At 38.3% G+C, this 19,879-nt stretch overlaps 1 protein-coding gene across 2 annotated transcripts in view; it reads left to right on the top strand.

Annotated features, from left to right (window-relative positions):
• UNC13C (unc-13 homolog C) overlaps positions 1-19,879 on the top strand; it is a 596,809-nt gene that overhangs the window by 398,068 nt on the left and 178,862 nt on the right. For both annotated transcript variants that reach the window (XM_059915534.1, XM_059915533.1), the window contains one exon: positions 6,590-6,675. In XM_059915534.1, coding sequence (XP_059771517.1) covers positions 6,590-6,675 — 86 coding nt within the window. The remainder of the gene's footprint in view (positions 1-6,589; positions 6,676-19,879) is intronic.

Raw genomic sequence — 19,879 nt, 5'->3', positions numbered from 1 at the left:
GAAGTTCCCTCTATGCCTCCTTTCTGGAGGTTTTTTATCATAAATTGGTGTTGAATTGTGTCAAAAGCTTTTTCTGCATCTATTGAGATGATCATATGGTTTTTCTCCTTCATTTTGTTAATAGGCTGTATCACATTGATTGATTTGCATATATTGAAGAATCCTTGCAATCCTGGGATAAACCCCACTTGATCATGATGTATGATCCTTTTAATGTGCTGTTGGATTCTGTTTTTGCTAATATTTTGTTGAGGATTTTTGCATCTGTGTTCATCACTGATATTGGCCTGTAGTTTTCTTTCTTTGTGACATCTTTGTGTGGTTTTCTTATCAGGGTGATGGTGGCCTCGTAGAATGAGTTGGGGAGTGTTCCTCCCTCTACTATATTTTGGAAGAGTTTGAGAAGGATAGGTGTTAGCTCTTCTCTAAATGATAGAATTTGCCTGGGAAGACATCTGGTCCTGGGCTTTTGTTTGTTGGAAGATTTTAAATCACAGTCTCAATTTCAGTGCTTGCGATTGGTCTGTTTATATTTTCTGTTTCTTCCTGATTCAGTCTCAGAAGATTGTGCTTTTCTAATAATTTGTCCTTTTCTTCCAGGTTGTTCATTTTATTGGCATATTGTTGTTTGTAGTAATCTCTCATGATCCTTTGTGTTTCTGCAGTGTCAGTTGTTACTTCTTTTTCATTTCTAATTCTAATGATTTGAGTCTTCTCCCTTTTTTTCTTGATGAATCTGGCTAATGGTTTGTCCATTTTGTTTATCTTCTCAAAGAACCAGCTTTTAGGTTTTTTTTGATATTTGGCGTTGTTTCCTTCATTTCCTTTTCATTTATTTCTGATCTGATCTTTATGGCTTTTTTCCTTCTGCTTACTTTGGGGGTTTTTTTGTTCTTCTTTCTCTAATCGCTTTAGGTGTAAGGTAAGGTTGTTCATTTGACATGTTTCTTGTTTCTTGAGGTAGGATTCTATTGCTATAAAGTTCCCTCTTACAACTGCTTTTGCTGCATCCCATAAGTTTTGGGTCATTGTGTTTTCATTGTCATTTGTGTCTAGGTATTTTTTGATTTCCCCTTTGATTTCTTCAGTGATCTCTTGGTTATTAATTAGTATATTGTTTAGCCCCCATGTGTTTGTAATTTTTACAGATTTTTTCCTGCAGTAGGTATCTAGTCTCATAGTGTTGTGGTCGGAAAGGATACGTGATAGAATTTCACTTTTCTTAAATTTACCAAGACTTGATTTGTGACCCAAGATATGATCTATCCTGGAGAATGTTCCATGAGCACTTGAGAAGAAAGTGTATTCTGTTGTTTTTGGATTGAATGTCCTATAAATATCAATTAAGTCCATCTTGTTTAATGTACCATTTAAAGCTTGTGTTTCCTTTTTTATTTTCATTTTGGATGATCTGTCCATTGGTGATAGTGGGGTCTTCAAGTCCCCTACTATGATTTTGTTACTGCCAATTTCCCCTTTTATGGCTGTCAGCATTTGCCTTATGTATTGAGGTCCTCCTATTTTGGATGCATAAATATTTACAATTGTTATATCTTCTTCTTGGATCGATCCCTTGATCATTATGTAGTATGCTTCTTTGTCTCTTGTAATAGTCTTTATTTTAAATTCTATTTTTTCTGATATGAGAATTGCTACTCCAGCTTTCTTTTGATTTCCATTTGCATAGAATATCTTTTTCCATCCCCTCACTTTCAGTCTGTATGTTTCCCTAGGTCTGAAGTGGGTCTCTTGTAGACAGCATATATACGGGTCTTGTTTTTGTATCCATTCAGCCAGTCTATATCTTTTGGTTGGAGCATTTAATCCATTTACATTTAAGATAATTATTGATATGTATGTTCCTATTACCATTTTCTTAATTGTTTGGGGTTTGTTATTGTAAGTCTTTTTCTTCTCTTGTGGTTCCTGCCTAGAGAAGTTTCTTTAGCATTTGTTGTAAAGCTGGTTTGGTGGTGCTGAATTCTCTTAGCTTTTCCTTGTCTGTAAAGGTTTTAATTTCTCCTTAAAACCTGAATGAAATCCTTGCTGCGTAGAGTAATCTTGGTTGTAGGTTTTTCCCTTTCATCACTTTAAATATGTCCTGCCACTCCCTTTTGGCTTGCAGAGTTTCTGCTAAAAGGTCAGCTGTTAACCTTATGGGGATTCCCTTGTATGTTATTTTTTTTTTCCCTTGCTGCTTTTAATATTTGTTCTTTGTATTTAATTTTTGATAGTTTGATTAATATATGTCTTGGCGTGTTTCTCCTTGGATTTATCCTGTATGGGACTCTCTGCACTTCCTCGACTTGATTTACTATTTCCTTTCCCATATTAGGGAAGTTTTCAACCATAATCTCTTGAAATATTTTCTCAGTGCCTTTCTTTTACTCTTCTTCTTCTGGGACCCCTATAATTAGAATATTGGTGTGTTTAATGTGTCCCAGTGGTCTCTGAGACTGTCCTCAATTCTTTTCATTCTTTTTTTTCTTTATTCAGCTCTGCAGTAATTATTTCCACTATTTTATCTTCCAGGTCACTTATCCATTCTTCTGCCTCAGTTATTCTGCTATTGATTCCTTCTAGAGAAGTTTTAATTTCATTTATTGTGTTGTTCATCACTGTTTGTTTGCTCTTTGATTATTCTAGGTCCTTGTTAAACGTTTCTTGTATTTTCTCTACTGTATTTCCAAGATTTTGGAACATCTTTACTATCATTACTCTGAATTCTTTTTCAGGTAGACTGCCTATTTTCTCTTCATTTGTTTGGTGGTGGGTTTTTACCTTGCTCCTTCATCTGCTGTGTGTTTCTCTGTCTTCTCATTCTGCTTCACTTACTGTTTTGGGGGTCTTCTTTTCGCAGGCTGCAGGTTCGTAGTTCCCGTTGTTTTTGATTTGTGCCCCTAGTGGCTAAGGTTGGTTCAGTGGGTTGTGTAGGCTTCCTGGTGGAGGGGACTTGTGCCTGTGTTCTGGTGGACGAGGCTGGATCTTGTCTTTCTGGTGGGCAGGACCACGTCCAGTGGTGTGTTTTGGGGTGTGTGGGGCCTTATTATGATTTTAGGCAGCCTGTCTGCTAATGGGTGGGGTTGTGTTCCTGTCTTGCTGGTTGTTTGGCATAGGGTGTCCAGCAGTGTAGCTTGCTGGTTGTTGAGTGGAGCTGTGTCTTCGCGTTGAGATGGAGATCTCTGGGAGAGCTTTCACCATTTGATATTACACGGAGCCGGGAGGTCTCTGGTGGACCAGTGTCCTGAACTTGGCTCTCTCACCTCAGAGGCAGAGGCCTGACACCTGGCCGGTGCACCAAGACCCTGTCTGCCACACGGCTCAGAAGAAAAGGGAGAAAAAAAAAAAAGAAAGAAATTATGAAAAGTAATAAAATAATATAAAATAAAGTTATTGATATAAAAAATAAATTATTAAAAATTTAAAAATTCAAAAGTAATAAAAAAAAGAAAAAAGAAATAAAGAATGACAGAAAGAAGTGGGCATCCAGACCAAAAAACAAATCCACCAATGATAAGAAGTGCTAAAAACTATACTAAAAGAAAAAAGAAAAAAAAAAAGGACAGACTGAGCCCTAGGACAAATGGTAAAAACAAAGCTATGCAGACAAAATCACACAAAGAAGCATACACATACATACTCACTAAGAGAAAAAGGAACAATATATATATACCGTTGCTCCCAAATTCTACCGCTTCAATTTTGGGATGATTCATTATCTATTCAGGTATTCCACAGATACAGGGTACATCAAGTTGATTGTGGAGATTTAATCCGCTGCTCCTTAGGCTGCTGGGAGAGATTTCCCTTTCTCTTCTTTGTTCGCTCAGCTTCTGGGGTTCAGCTTTGGATTTGGCCCCGCCTCTGCGTGTAGGTGGCCTGAGGGCGTCTGTTCTTCGCTCACACAGGACGAGGTTAAAGGAGCAGCTGATTCGGGGGCTCTGGCTCACTCAGGCCGAGGGGAGGGAGGGGTACGGATGCAGGGCGAGCCTGCGGTGGCAGGCGGTGGCAGACGCCGGTGTGACGTTGCACCAGCCTGAGGCTCGCGGTGCTCGCCGTGCGTTCTCCCGGGGAAGTTGTCCCTGGATCACGGGAGCCTGGCAGTGGCGGGCTGCACAGGCTCCCGGGAGGGGCGGTGTGGAGAGTGACCTGTGCTCGCACACAGGCTTCTTGGCAGCTGCAGCAGCAGCCTTAGCATCTCATGCCTGTCTCTGGGGTCCGCGCTAATAGTCGCAGCTTGCACCCGTCACTGGAGCTCGTTTAGGCGGTGCTCTGAATCCCCGCTCCTCGCGTGCCGTGAAACAAAGAGGCAAGAAAAAGTCTCTTGCCTGTTCGGCAGCTCCAGACCTTTTCCCGGACTCCCTCCCGGCTAGCCGTGGCACACTAGCCCCCTCCAGGCTGTGTTCACACACCAACCCCAGTCCTCTCCCTGCGATCCGACCTCCAAAGCCCGAGCCTCAGCTCCCAGCCCCTGCCCGCCCCCGCGGGGGAGCAGACAAGCCTCTCGGGCTGGTGAGTGCTGGTCGGCACCGCTCCTCTGTGTGGGAATCTCTCCGCTTTGCCCTCCGCACCCCTGTGGCTGCGCTCTCCTCCGTGGCTCCGAAGCTTCCCCGCTCTGCCACCCGCAATCTCTGCCCGCGAAGGGCCTTCCTAGTGTTTAGAAACCTTTCCTCCTTCACAGCTCCCTCCCAGAGGTGCAGGTCCCATCCCTATTCTTTTGTCTCTGTTTTTTGTTTTTTTCTTTTGCCCTACCCAGGTACGTGGGAAGTTTCTTTCCTTTTGGGATGTCTGAGGTCCTCTGCCAGCGTTCAGTAGGAGTTCTATAGGAGCTGCTCCACATGTAGATGTATTTCTGATGTATTTGTTGGGGGGGAAGGTGATCTCTATGTCTTATTCTTCCACCATCTTGAAGGTCTCCCAATGTCTTTGTTTTTTATATCAGGGCACCATAAACTGAATTAATACATTCTTTATTCTGGATTCAAAAAATTAAAATAATAGATTTCCTCATTTTATAAGCTTAAATCACTGTAATTATATCACTTACAATTTTGTTGCTGTGTATCTATTACATAAAAATTAATATACTACATATATGGGATATCCGTAGCTATCCACAAATGAAACATTACTTGCCAAAGGTTATTTTTATATAAAGGGGGTAAAATTTATTGTTGAAAACTAATTTTGTATATATCTAGGTTATATTTATTTTTTGATCATAGGAAGTGTTCTGTTTTAATACTTAATAATAATGCATCCGCATTTAAGTTTTAAAGTATCAGTTGACATTATTAGGTAAATTGATAGATGGAAATTGGTAAGGGACATTTGATGAAACACGCTGTGCTTTGGTGAAATAGTATGCAGGATATGTGGTCTTTTCTTTGTTGAGGTTATACTGAGGTCATATTTACTTAAGTAACCCTTTCTATCCCATTCAGGGTTATATTACTCTTTTCTCTTTTTTTGATTTGGACTCAAAGATATAAATGAATGTGAAGTCCTTATTGAATTTGTTACAATATTGCTTCTGTTTTATGTTTTGGTTTTTCGGCTGTGAGGTATGTGGGATCTTAGTTCCTCGACCAGGGATTGAACCCGCACCCCCTGCATAGGAAGACAGTCTTAACTTTCAATAAAGACTTTAAAAAAAAAAATGGTCCACTTCAAAAAAATCTTAAAAAAAAAAAATAAATGAATGTGAGAGTTATTCTTGTTACTTTACATGTATATGTATATATATATTTTTTCTTAATATGTTAGCTTGTATATATGTATATAAACATTTATATGCATGCACTTTATAAATAATATATTCAATGCATAAAATATATAATATATATTTGTTAGAACAGAAAATACTTTCAGTTTTGCATGTTGGCATGGGCTGAGTGTTTACAGTGAAATGAAATGAATGAAATTATTTTCACTGGGCTTACATGAGATTGAAAACATATACAAACAGAATACATATCCAGCAACAGTAGGAATCTTGTCTTTGGCTTAAGCTTGTTTGATCTAAAATACACAGCCTGCCTCGTAGTTCTGGAGTCCTGATTAATGGGTCCACCATGGGCCATTTTACCATAGGAATGAGGAATCTTTCTTGAAATAATTTGCTTTAAGCAAATAGAGAAGGGAAGCACTCAAGTTTGCTTCGAGAAAAATGGCTGACAGATGAATGCGAGGTGTGGGTTTTGCTGTTATATGGCATCTGCTCCTCAGATTCCTCTGGCCTATCCTCAAGTTGAGACATATGAAGACGAAGTGTTTGATAAAACTAAAGGAACTCTTTAGACACAAGCAAACACACAGCATAAGACACCCATCAGGAGCCCTGGGCACCATTACATTGGCACTGATGTAATGAAGTCTATTTTCCTTTCACCCAATAATTGTCTTTATCGCCACACTCTGGTGTTTAGCTTTTTTTCCCTACCCCTGAAAATTTATAAAGAGAAATCTCACAAGTAATAGTATTTATAAACTATGTAATAATTACTGTGGTGTCTATGGAATGTGAAGTGTATTGTTTTTTCAGGCACATTTTTCTTTTTGATCTACTAATATATGTGTTTGGTTTTAGGTTTCCTCAAGAACTGAACATGGGAAAAATAAGTGCTGAAATTATGTGGACCCTTTTTGCTCAGGATATGAAAGAGGCACTAGAAGGTAATTACAAATATTTAAACTTATTAAGAGTATACGTTTTAGTTAAATTCTGATTCTGTGTTCTTGATTTTAAATGTAAGGAACTGTTGCATCAAAACATCGATCACTGTGATCAGTTTAGTTCTAAAAGTTATTTCCACATTGTGGAAAGATAAAGATAGCAAAGTATTTAAAAGCCCTGAAGAAATGCATTTTAAATCAAATGGTCTAAGTTGCAGGATAATAGTGAGTATTTCATTTGTAGGACAAAGTTTAGATGCAGGAATACTTTATGGCATAAATACTTATGGCATAAATCAGACCATATTGAGAGGGTAGATGAGTAATATTAGTTCAGATATTTGTCTACCTAGACTTAGAAATGGTATCCAATGGCTGGGCAGGTTAAAATATAGCCAAAGCTGGTGCAAGGACAATGGCAGAGCTCTTCACCAGAAACTCCACTTTCAATATACTCAAATCATAGAATGTAAAGCATGGGAAATGCAGCTCTCAGTTGAAAAACTATAAATTTCTTTGAGCACTCACCTTGTGTTTATTTTATTTTATTTTATTTTTCTCACCTTGTGTTTAGAGTTGGAGGTAGTATGTTTAACCAGCCTAAGGTTCCTGCTCTCTAGGAATTTAAAATCTAGTAGAAAGTTTTCTTTGCACTTATTCACTATATCTTAAGCCCCTAGATGCTAAATGCCCAGACTGCACTCAGTATGGAAGATACAACAATGAACAGGACAGCTATGGTCCCTGCCCTCAACAAGATTATGCAGGACAACTGCAAATATGTAGACCCTCGCAACGTGGGGGTGGTCAGTGCTAAAGATGATGGAATATCTGGAGGTGAAGCTCCTAAGTCAGACTTAGGACAAGGGGGCAAGGCAGGTTTTCTAGAGGAGCTTCCTCTGAGGAAGTGTTATCTTGACAAAGACCTGAAGTATAAGTAGGAGTTCACTTTGGGAAGAGATGAGCAAGAAGCATCTCTGTCTTGTCCTGGTCAAGGACAAAGCATTAACAAGTAGAGTGAGCCCAAGGTTCATTTGAGAAGAGAACTCAGCTGGTCCTGTGAGGAAGAGGTAGCAGGAAATGAGGCTGGAGAAATTGACGGGGACCAGCATGTGCTGCCTTGTGGGCCATGATGAGGAGTTTGACTCTCTGCGAAGAGAAACGACAGACCATAACGGGATTTCAGGAGGGACATGTCCTATTCAGATTGGCAGCTTAGAACAGGCATTGGGACCGCAGAGTGGAAGATGACTGATAGAGTTTGTGCTCATTGTGCCACTGTTTTTTTCTTAGTGTTGCTAAAATGTAAGCTTGTTGCTAGGGCACACAGAGGAAACATACAGTACTTTTCCTGATTTGAAAAAGAAGGTACACAATAGATTTTAATACCTGATTTTCTGGTAAAGTCTGGGTCTACCACCTAATTAGATAAATTAGGATTTATCCTTAAAATTATACCAGAACTTGCTCAGAGATGCAAACTCCTTACTCTGCAGTGAAGCGTTCCTTCTCCATTGTACTGATCAATCCTGCTTTCTCTACCTCTGCCTCCTACCAACCACATCCTTTTATACCACTCTGCTTCAGTTGTGTCTTTGGGATCCAGAATGTATAAGTCAGACAGGAACCAGTTTCTTCAGATAGCATTTTACTCCCCTAGTCCTATCCCCGACACACCCCTACCCTCCTTGACTGCCTATCAGTCATCTCAAACTTTTTTAGGATCAATATAGAATTCTTAATCTCCCCTGTCAAAACCTGCTTCTTTTCCCCACATCTCTATTGCAATTACTGGCACCAGCATTCGACCAGTTACTTAAATCAAACACATAGGATTATCGCGGATTCCTTTACTTTCCTCAGCACACTTGAAGCACATTCCTGCCTTCGGGCTTTTTCATCAGCTCGTTTACTGCCTGGATTTTTCTTCCCACCACTCTTCACAAGCAGCCATGTAGGGCTCAGGAGCTAAAGTCACCTCCATGAATAACCTTATCTTAATCCTCTGCATAGCAACTAATTACTATCCTTTATTTACTTGTTTACTCGGGCTGGCTTCTTATCTGTCTTCCTTGCCACAGTGTAAATTTTTTGCCTGTGATTTTTATCAACATATCTATATTGCCTAGAATGAAGCCTAGAAAATAGAAACTACTTAATATCTATGTGTTGCATCAGTGAAGACTTTACCAGTTAATCCCAACTCAATGGAGTAGTAGAAAAAGCAGTAGAGACTTCTGTTTGTGATCTTTTTCTATGTGATCTTGGGAACATTTTAAGAGGTCAACACCTTTGTGTTTCATTGTCCTCACCTGTAAAATGAAAAGTTCACACTGGTTCAGAGGGCTGGGCAGTGGGCAAGGAGCCGCTCCTGCCCGTATTTCAGAGGAACTTGACTCTTTGGGACCGTTCCACAGTGGCACTGCCCACCAGTGCACATTTCGTTTGGACAGGGCCTCTATCTTTATTTATATAACATTTGTGCAACTATTGGATGTTTTATTTTATGTTACCTTTGCTTTAAAAAATAAGTAGTAATTTTAGACAACTAAGTATAATATTTATGTTAGGACACGTAAATCTCAAAAAATATAATGTTTGTTTGAAACAACAATGAAATTAGAAATGCTACACGTAAAGCACCATAACTTTGGTTGGATGTTTATTGATTAGAGGTTAATAATTTTGTACAAAAGCAGTATCCCAAAATGCTGAGATTGTATTATTAAAAGTCAGGTCCAAGATCAAGGATAAGTAATTATTTTGTGATTATCTTAGGTTTTCTGGAGACAAGAATCCTTTCCTTAACACAAATTTTTTTATGTTTTTTTAATTTATTATTTTATTTTTTTAATAGCAGCTGTATTGAGATATAATTCACATCCCATACAATTCACCTAAAGTGTCCAGTTCACTAGTTTGCACATTCACACCCATTTTCAGGAAGGCATGATGAGTATAGTAAGGGAGTAATTTAGATTGCAGTTCCTGGTTTATGTATCTTCTTCTACACCAGCTGAGAAGGCTTTTGAGTGTAAAGATTGTATTTGTCATTTCTGTATTCACTGAACCTTAATAGAAGCTTAGTATGTGTTAGTTTACTTGAATCAAGTTACAAATGGGACAACCTTATACAAAGAGCCTCGCAGACAAAGCCAGATACTTACGTTCAAACTAAACATTTGTAGTATTGCTAGTTGGGAGGCAGCAAGAGATCTGAGTCTGGGAAAAACCCAGTTTCAGAAAGCTTTCTCACTTATGAGCTGCACCAGCTTGAGCAATTAATGTATAACGTCTCCAAACATTAGTCTTCCTTTCAATAAAAAGGTGATAAGAGTTCACAGGTTGGTGTGAGGATTACATGATACCTCAAATATACTGTACTTCGAAATCACGGTGCTAATGGGAGGAGAGCATTATTATTATATAAATGGAGAAAGATCTGTGAAAGTCTCAAAACAGTCTCCTTTAGGGATCATTTAAGGTCTAAAACTCCTAGGAGAGTGTTTACAAATCCATGTTCATTTGTTCCCTATCTCTCCCTCCTTCCCTTTCACCATTTCAATGTAATATATGGCTTCATACTCTGACATTTTTTAAAATGTGAGATGAATCATAATTGTTAAAGAAAATGAGGACCAGGACTACCTTACAGAATAGAGGGCATATACTTAAAAACATTCTTCTGGCAGGCTCTTTTGCATGTGATAGTAATGTTCTTACTCTCCCTATTTGCCTTATAGAATGTTGTTAAAATTAATTGACTGTGGAGGACTGCTTCAGGCTATTGGCCTAGAAAGACTCTGTGTTGTTATATAATTTGGGCTACATAGTTTGTCTTATGATTAAAGCATCTGAGCCCAAGTTGTAAGTAACCTCTGATGAAGTCAGGTCAACAGAGAAGGGAGTTAGAATTTATGGACTTAAGGCTTTTTGATGCAGCTTTTTGCTTTACTTCATGAACTCATCAGCTGCTATGAAAAGAATAATTTAATTTAAAAATAAAATAACTTTTCCCCCAACTTTACTCAGTCTATATGAGCCATCTTATTTTGTTTTCATATTTGACAATAATCACCTTACAACTTTGATAAGCAGTATCAAACTTTGGTGATAACTTGCTGAATGAACCAGAATAAATTATTTTACAGATTTTACAAAAAAGATGTACTTTCTGTGGAAAAGGTAGTGTAGGAAGAAAAAGTCTCTGATGAAATATTTCATTTTATAGTGAAATAGAGTTGGTTTTGCAGAATTTTTTCTAAAGCACTTATTCTAAAGACTTTTATAGTCTTTAGCCTGGCTGGTAAAAATACAGGTTTTGCAGTAAGTTAGATCTATGTGTGAGTTCAGGCTCCGCTACTTTCCATTTACTTGTTAGCTATGATTTGGGACAGTTTATTAAAGTAAGTCTCAGTTTCCATATTTTAAAATTAGGGACAAAAATACCTACTTTACAAGGTTATTTTAAGGAGAAAGGAAGAAAGAGAGATAGATACGGGGGTGAGGAGCAGATAGTTTCCTACTGCATAATAAATACTCAAACATTAGCCATTATCACAATCTTGAGGATTACAATTTAGTAAACAAAAACTTGCAGATGATTTATAATACCACCCAAATGTCTAGATGCCTGTAACTGACTGAAAGTTTTACTTGGCAATTGCAGCTGACTGCACACGTTGTATATGTCATCTTGGTATCCATAGAACTTGGTTGCCTGGCAATCAAGGCAGTCCTGTTCAGGGCCCTGATTGTGTAACATATGTGGGTGTCTTCAAAGTCTCTATTAAAAGCAAACCCTGCTAGGCCCCAAGATAGCAGCCAGTTGGTGGATTGGGTCCACAAGCATTCAGGTGGTTTCTAATTAATAATTCTGTAGAAGAGTGCTTGGGATTCTTTAAATACTGCTTCTTAAAATGGAATTTGTGGCTGGGCTTTAAGTTATATTCTGAAATTGCATCCACTTGTAAGGATGGATGGGATGGGAGAAGAGTATCTAAGGCATTTGCCAAATTCTCAGATGAATCTTTGAATAGAAAAATAATTAAAAATCATTGAAAATAGATGAGTTAAAAATGACTGTTTTACTTAATTAACTTAGGCAGAGATGGAATTAATTATGATATGCAAAATACAATCATCTTTCACCTGGCCTTATTTAAAGTCTCCCAGATCAGAGCTCCTCAAACTTTAATGTGCACAATAGTCCCCGGGAATCTTGTTAAAATGCAGATTCTGGTTGAGTAGACCTTTTTGGGGGCAGGGTAGTTGGTTCTCCCCATTTCTAACAAAATCTGAGATGATGCCCAGGCATCTGGTTAGTGCACCACACACTGAGTAGCAGCAAGGCTTTAACACTGGACATTCTATCTTTTCATCACCAATCTTTCTGGTCTGCTGCTTAGTTATCATGTTGGTCCTCATCAATAGGTGAAAATTGTTAGACTGCCTTTGTAATCTTTCTCTATCTCATCATCCTAATAAGCACAACTGTTGCCGTTAACTCTGCTCTCACCGTTTCCATGCACTATCTTCTCTTGATGTATGAATTTGAGTATTTGCATATTGAATATCTTTAGAATATCTTATTCTCTTACATTTATTTTTGGAGGCCTTCTCTCAAAGAAGTATAATTTTTTTATTGCCCTTCACCCACATACAGGTCTCAGGCCACTCTGTGCATTTAAGAACATTGCCCTTGACCTTGTAGGCACAAAAACAATGAGAACACAAAGTCATGGTCACATCTCTCCTGATCTCGCTGACCACTTTGGCTATACGGAAAGAACTGACCTATTGGCCCATGAACTTCTCTAGCCTCCCTTAGAATATTCTTGTCCTTAACATCTTTCTGGTCTAGCTCATACCTGGTCTACCTCAAACTATTATTTGATACTTGTCACCTTTCTTGTCTTCCTATCAGTAATTTTCTGCTGATTTTTAAGTTTACTCTCACAAATCACTGGTTGTCAATTTATCTTGATCCTCACATTTTGGTAGAAAAGATTGGCTTCCGACTAATTTCTGCAATCAGTAAAACCTCCCTGGAAACAACTGATTTCTTTCGTCTCCTGTTTCCTCTTCTCAATCTTTCTTAACCTTATTGGAATGACAGAGATTAAAGCTATGCCTCTGTATTCTTCAAAGACTGTGGTTGGAGCCAAGATTGGGAGCACTTTGTAAAGGGTCTCTCTGGCCTCCTTTTCATACAGTAGTGGTTCTCAACCTGTTTGTCCTTCCCTGTTGCAACACTCCTCAGAGGTACAGAAATTCCCATAAATAACAGAGATGTTGGTATTTCTCAACCAAGGAGAGATGACAGGTGGCTTTCCCTCATCCTGTTGAGAATCTTCAATATTACTCTTGTCCGGAAACAACTGTTGAATGACTCAAAGAAATAATACAATACTTACTGATAAAATATTAGCTTTTAGTGGATAATGTCTTATACCTGAACAAATTCTATCCTATATTTCATATGACTAATAAGTCATTTTCCTGTTCTGAAAGCTTTTTTGCTAAGACTTAGGTACTTTGGCAATGGCTGCCAGAATGCCACAGAGACAGTTCAACACAACTTTAAGACACTTCTACATTCCTGATATTATAAAATAGCATCATAAACAGTACAGTTGCTTCAACTAAAAATTGGGAAATCATGGTTGACTTCTTCTCTTCTCTGCGTCCTATTAGCACATCTATACTGAAAGCTCTATATATGAAATTCTCTTCAGTAACTTTCCTTTCTATGATTCTTACTGCTGTTCTTGTTCAGACACATTATCTTTCCTGCTTCTACCTTCACTGATATGGTTCTTCCTTTGTAGACACCTCCTGGACCACTGGATAAGGTCCAAATTCCTTAGCCTAGATTACACCAGCTCCCTCCTCTCCTTTCTGTACCTGATTTCAGCCCTAGTGCTTAATACTTTGCTCCATACACATACTATATGCTCTACCTACGTCCACCTGTTTAAAATTTCCCTGAAATCCTTATACAAGTTTATTCCCCAGGAGGTGTGCATGATGTCCCTCACCCCCGCCCAGGCTTTCTCCTACTTGCCATCCCCAGCAAAGACTCATGCGTTCTTCAAAGTCCAATTCAAATGTTTCTTCTGTCAAGTTTTCCCTGAGAAATACCTACTTCTTCCCTATTCTCCCTTAATATTGAATACTTCCTATTGTACCATTTATGCTTGTGTTATACTTCACAGATACAACATCCACCGTGCCCTGAGCTCTCATTCATCTTTGTATGAATCTTCCTACTCTCCCTTTCTCTGACCCTTAATAAAAAATGTTATGAATCAATGAATGCATGCATGAATATAAGCCTATGTCTACAAACAGACAAAAGCAAAGATATACGTTCCATTCCCAAACTCAAATTTCCGGTCACAATTTGGCACAAATCACACAAACCAGTTACAATCATTCATATAAAGGAGAAATGTTTTCTAAGTATGTAGTCCCGATAATTACTTTTACCACATGTTGTGGTTGTAGCAGTTCTAGGAAGGTTTTAATAATCACAGATGTGGAAAAAAACAACACCTAAATACCTTTGATTTACCCACAGAAACTGTGTGTGTGTGTGTGTATGTGTGTGTGTTGCTCATGCATTTGTATGTGGTAAGAGAAGACGGTAGCATTATAATGCTTTGCTTTCTTAACAAATTGTGAAATACCTCTTCCAGTCACACTCTGTTCATCAGTCCCCACCTGCTTTTCTACAGCAACCCACGAATTTGTTTTGACATATCTTCACACAGAATTCCAAGTCTAGATTAATGGGCAAAAAATGAAAACAAAACAAAAGTAAATGGTTACTAACTCTCAGTGTTCATTATAAGACCAGTTCTATTCATTTAAATTGCAGGTCACATGAGTCAAACCATGAACCGAAACATGACTTCTGGATTGATGTATCAGTTCATATGTGGCAGCTTATTTGAGGGATCCTGTGTTATATTTGCCCCACACCCCCAAATAAAAAAAAGAACAAAGTGTATTTGTACCAGTACACTGGTACTTCTTAAGTTTTCCTGGTTCACTGGGCCAGTAGTTCTCAAAGTGTGGTTCCCAGACCAGCAAGCATCAGCATCACCTGGGAAGATGTTAGAAATGCAAATTCTTGGGTCCCACCCCCACATCTACTGTTTCAGATTGAGGCCCAGCAATCTGTTTTTGATTTTTTTTTTAAATAAGATCTCCAAGTGATTCTGATGCATACTAAGATTTAAGAACTAGTAATCTAGGGAATATATAATCAACATAGTGCCTTCTTCCATTGTTGAGCTGAACACACATGATTTTTTTTTTAATTAGAATATAGTTGGTTTACAATGTTGTGTTAGCTTCAGGTATACAGCAAAGTGATTCAGTTAAATGTATATATTCAGATTCTTTTCCAATATAGGTTATTACAAGATATTGAATATAGTTCCCTGTGCTATACAGTAGGTCCTTGTTGTTTATCTATTTTATATATAGTAATGTGTATCTGCTAATCCCAACCTCCTAGTTTGTCCCTCCCCCTTCTCTTTCCCTTTTGGTATCCACAAGTTTGTTATCTATGTGAGTCTGTTTCTGTCTTGTGAGTAAGTTCATTTGCATCATTTTCTTAGATTCTACATATAAGTGATATCATATAATATTTGTCTTTGTCTGACTTACTTCACTTAGTATGATAATCTCTAGGTTCATCCATGTTGCTGCAAATGGAATTATTTCATTCTTTTTTATGGCTGAGTAATATTCCATTGTGTGTGTGTGTGTGTGTGTGTGTGTGTGTGTATACACACACACTATCTTCTTTATCCATTTATCTGTTGATGGACACTTAGGTTGCTTCCATGTCTTGGCTATTGTAAATAGTGCTGCAATGAATACTGGAGTGCATGTATCTTTTCAAATTAGAGTTTTCATCTTTTCTGGGTATATGCCCAGTAGTGGGATTGCTGTGTCGTATGGTAGTTCTATTTTTAGTTTTTGAAGGAACCTCCATACTCTTCTCCATGGTGGCTGCACCAATTTACATTCCCACCAACAGTGTTGGAGGGCTCCCTTTTCTCCACACCCTCTCCAGTATTTGTTATTTGTAGACTTTTTCATGGTGGCCATTCTGACCAGTGAATGCACAATGATTTTTGAAGATATTTAAGTAAGTCAGAAAAATGTCCCTTATAATGAAAAGTTAAAGTGGAGGAATGGTATGGATGCATCAACTATGTAAGAACAAATTAGGAAAGAAAAACAAGTTCAAGGAGCAGACCCATTTGTAAATATCAATTTTTAAAAGTTTGTAAGTAAATAGAAAAGAAGAATTAAAATAATAATTTTTAAAAGGAGAAGAGAATTAAAAAGTAATTTTCAAGAAAATAAAGGGAGGAAGGGAATGGACTGGGCCAAGTCCATTAGCATGAAACTCAATGGGAGAAAAATGACAAGAAAGATATTGATGACTCAGCCAAGTAGGCATACAATTCTTAGGTTAAGAAAAGTCCATGGTGTATTCAGTAACTTAGAGGAAAGTGACCCTTCATTAGAAAAGAATGAAAAAGTTGCTTATTTTGTTTTATCTCCTTTTCAAAGGAAAAACAGAAGCTCATACACCATTCATGTCAAGTAATTTTTCATTTTTTTGTCTTGGAGTCAAATTACAACAAAGGCAAATAAATTTCCTATAATGTTTACATCTTTCTTTAAATCTTTATTATTTTGAATAGAGCAAAACTCAATGTATTTTGAAACATTTAATGCTTTTTTTGAACCATAATGCTGTAAAAGCTAAATGTTATAGAAAGGAGATAACTAGCTTTGCCATCTATTTATGTTTTATTCTTCTTTTCAGTGTGACTTTAACTGGGGATATTGGTAAGGCTTTGCATAACAGTATTTTCCACAGTTAACTGTCCAGCATGCTTCATATATATTTTACAGAAAATTTTTATTAAGTAGCATAGGTGGTTCTTACTAGTGACATTCTCAATTATATGAAGTTTTGACCTCTTTGAGGGAAGGGACCACATTGACCATATTCAGTCCTTAACAGATGCCTGGCACATATAGGGGCTCAATAAATAATCATTCAATGAAAATCCAAGGTGCATTAAAACAGTGTGTATATGAATGTGTGTGTAGGTTAACTACATGATTCAGAGTGATTTTCATCTATATTAGAGCCCAGGAATGCACATTGTTAAAACTTTCTATATATTTCCAGTACATTCTATATTAAAGTACATTATTCATCACTCGAATTGTCCATATTGATATTTGGGAAACAGCATATTAAAGCTTCAGTTCAACAAGATGTCTTTCATCACATAAGCCTTTGAGATTCAATCCTTAGCCAAAGGCTTCCCAACATATGACAAACTATTTCACATTAGCAAGCACAGCATACAAAACATATGGTAAAATTCTACTTCTATGAGATAGAGCCAAATTTTAGCCATCAAACAGATGTCACAGGCTGGTTAATAAAAATTAGCTGTCAAATTATATAATCTAAAGTCTAAAACCTTTAAATGCCAACCCCCCTGGAATTTAATAGGGAAATAAAAATCAGTGAAAGTAAATGTTAAAAAGCCAAGGCAAGACCAAGGTAGACAGATAGGTTTCAGCCCCGCCTTCCTCCACTTGTCTTATGTTTTCCTCTTACTCCCCACCAGTCCCTCACCCCTTCTTTATTATCCTCTCGAACACCTGGTGCACTCAGGACTTTCCAGCAGATTGAACACACTGAGGTGTTTGGGACATCTTGCTTAGCCCTTCCAAAAGACCTGAAATCAGAATAAGGAGAAAAAGCATTAAAATTAAAAACTGGGAGGAGTGGGGATGGCAAACTAAATCCTGCTTACCCTGGTGAGCTGGAAGTGGGCACACACTTAAAAGGAAATAAAATGGAAACTAGACATGAAGCTTATTTGACTCTGCTTTTCACCTTCTAAACATGTTATTTCTCAGACAGTTAGGGCTTTCTTGCCTCGTTTCATCTTTACTCTAAAGGAAAGCATCAGTGTTCATTCAAATGACCTCAACTGGGGAGCCCCGAGCCCTGCTCACACTTAAGAGTAAATGCATTTCGCAGTTGCTTCCTCTCTGGCAATTCCTCTTCCCTGCCCCCCATGATTAAGTTGAAACTACTTGTTTTGAATTTCTGGAATAGACAGAGAGGATGAGCTGTGTGTATAATGAATCTAGAACATGCTGACTACAATATTTGGCTTCTAGATAACAGGAAAGAAAAAAATAAGTGTTCAGGAGTGTTTGTAATGCTGTCATTAATCTCACCCTGTAATCACCTACCAACTCGCCTTATAATTGATTTTGGTAAAAATTAATTAAAATGTGCTGATCTGAGTACTATATTGTGTTCCCTGGATAGAAATGAGCATATCAGAGTAGGATGTAATTAACTGGTCAACCACTTTTTCTGGGTCCCCACATCTCCAACTCAGAAGGTAATCACACAGCAAGAACAGGTCTAAGTTAATTTAGGCTATGGGTGTGATCTCTCTGGCTGCATATGCACATATTTTGGTCAGACACACCCCATGTATGTTCTCAGGTTCAGTGCCACAGTTTTTAAGTCTGTCTCCCCACGGTGATGAACTTCAGCAAAATCTCAGGTAAACGGAAATTATTTTCCAAAAGCCAAGTAACCTGGTTTATTAGAACCAAGTGATGGAGCGTCACCTATTCAGCTATTTCAAATTGTTATATGACCAGTATATAAATAGCACTTAAAGGTCTTCATGGTCATTTTCTCTCAGCCCAAACTCAGTCTTAACCAGGAAAAATCTACTCGTTTCTCACATTATTCTTTGGTTTATTTGGTTTTGAAATAAAGAACAGTACTGGACACCAACAGTTCAGGGGGGTTTAGATTGGCAACCTGGCCATCTGTGCTCCTAAGAAACGTTGAGCTTTCTTGCATTTTTCTTTTAAGATAGTATTAGACTTTGTCGACTCAATTCAGGGTCCTGCATAGCTGACCCCTAACTGTTGAGCTTGGTACAGCTCAAGAATCTTGTTACTTTTTTTCTCTCTGGATGTGAGGCCTCAGGAAAACACAAAGCAGGAGACTGAGTTCTCTTTCTCTCCCCCGTAGAGTATGCCTATTTTACTAGCTAACCATTTCCTTGTATCTTACATGGGCTTAAAGGGTTAGGAAAAATAAAATGAGCAGATCACCTGCAGTGGCACCAAAATAGCCAAAGGGAAACTCTCAGCTCAGGCATCTAAAAAATAAAAGTTTAAGTTTAGTTCATCAGTTATGTATCACTGTGTAACAAATTATCCCAAAACTTTGTGAATTAAAACATAAATCAGTAATGTAGTATCTCTCATGGTTTCTGCAGAATAGGAGGTTTGGGGTTGGGGTCTCTTGTGAGGTTACAGTTAAGATAGGAACCAGGGCTGCAGTTGCTGAAAGCTTGATGGGCTGGAAGAGTCACTTCCCACGTGGCTCTCCCACGTAGCTCACTCACATGGCTGTCAAGCCACTATGGACTGTTGGTGGGAGGCCTCAGTTCTTTGTGGCCCTCTCCACAAACTGCTTGACTGTTCTCTCTGTGTGACAGCTAGCTTCTCCCAGAGTGAACAACGCAAGACACAGGATGGGAAACCTGCAATGTCTTTTCCAACCTAGCCTGGGAAGTTAGACTTTGTCCCTTCTGTGATATCTTATTAATCACACAGTTCAGCTACATTCAGTGTAGGAGGGAGCACACAAGGACATGAACTACAGGAGGCAAGGGTCGCTGGTGTCATTTCAAAGGTTAGTTTGCTCACACAGTTAGTATTTACCTCTCTGATCATTTCTTTATAATGTTAGTATTTTCTTATATTAGGACAGGCTTTTATTGTTTGCGTTGATTTTAAACAAAAGAAATAGCTTGGATAAAACCAATTTTCTTCCTTCTGCTGCTTTGCCTCAGCCCCTCCCCCTACCACAAGAAAAAAGGTCAGCATGAACCAGCTCTTGAGGTTTTAAGAAGAAAATTCATTTCCAAGATGCTAGGGCTCTTGCTAGCCCTCTCTAGTTTCCTAGCAAAGCTCCTCTGGGAAGGGAAGTCTGCTACGCTGAGAGGAAATTAACACCACATTCTCAAGAAAGGCACTCATCTATCTCTTGCTCTCTTTTCATTACAGAGCAGTGGTTGTCATCCTTGGCTGTGCATTAGAATCACCA

This window comes from Balaenoptera ricei, chromosome 2 (assembly GCF_028023285.1).
Source record: "Balaenoptera ricei isolate mBalRic1 chromosome 2, mBalRic1.hap2, whole genome shotgun sequence".
NCBI classification, from domain to species: domain Eukaryota; kingdom Metazoa; phylum Chordata; class Mammalia; order Artiodactyla; family Balaenopteridae; genus Balaenoptera; species Balaenoptera ricei.
The sequence above is the reverse complement of the archived record's forward strand: the minus strand, read 5'-3'. Positions and strand labels throughout refer to the sequence as shown.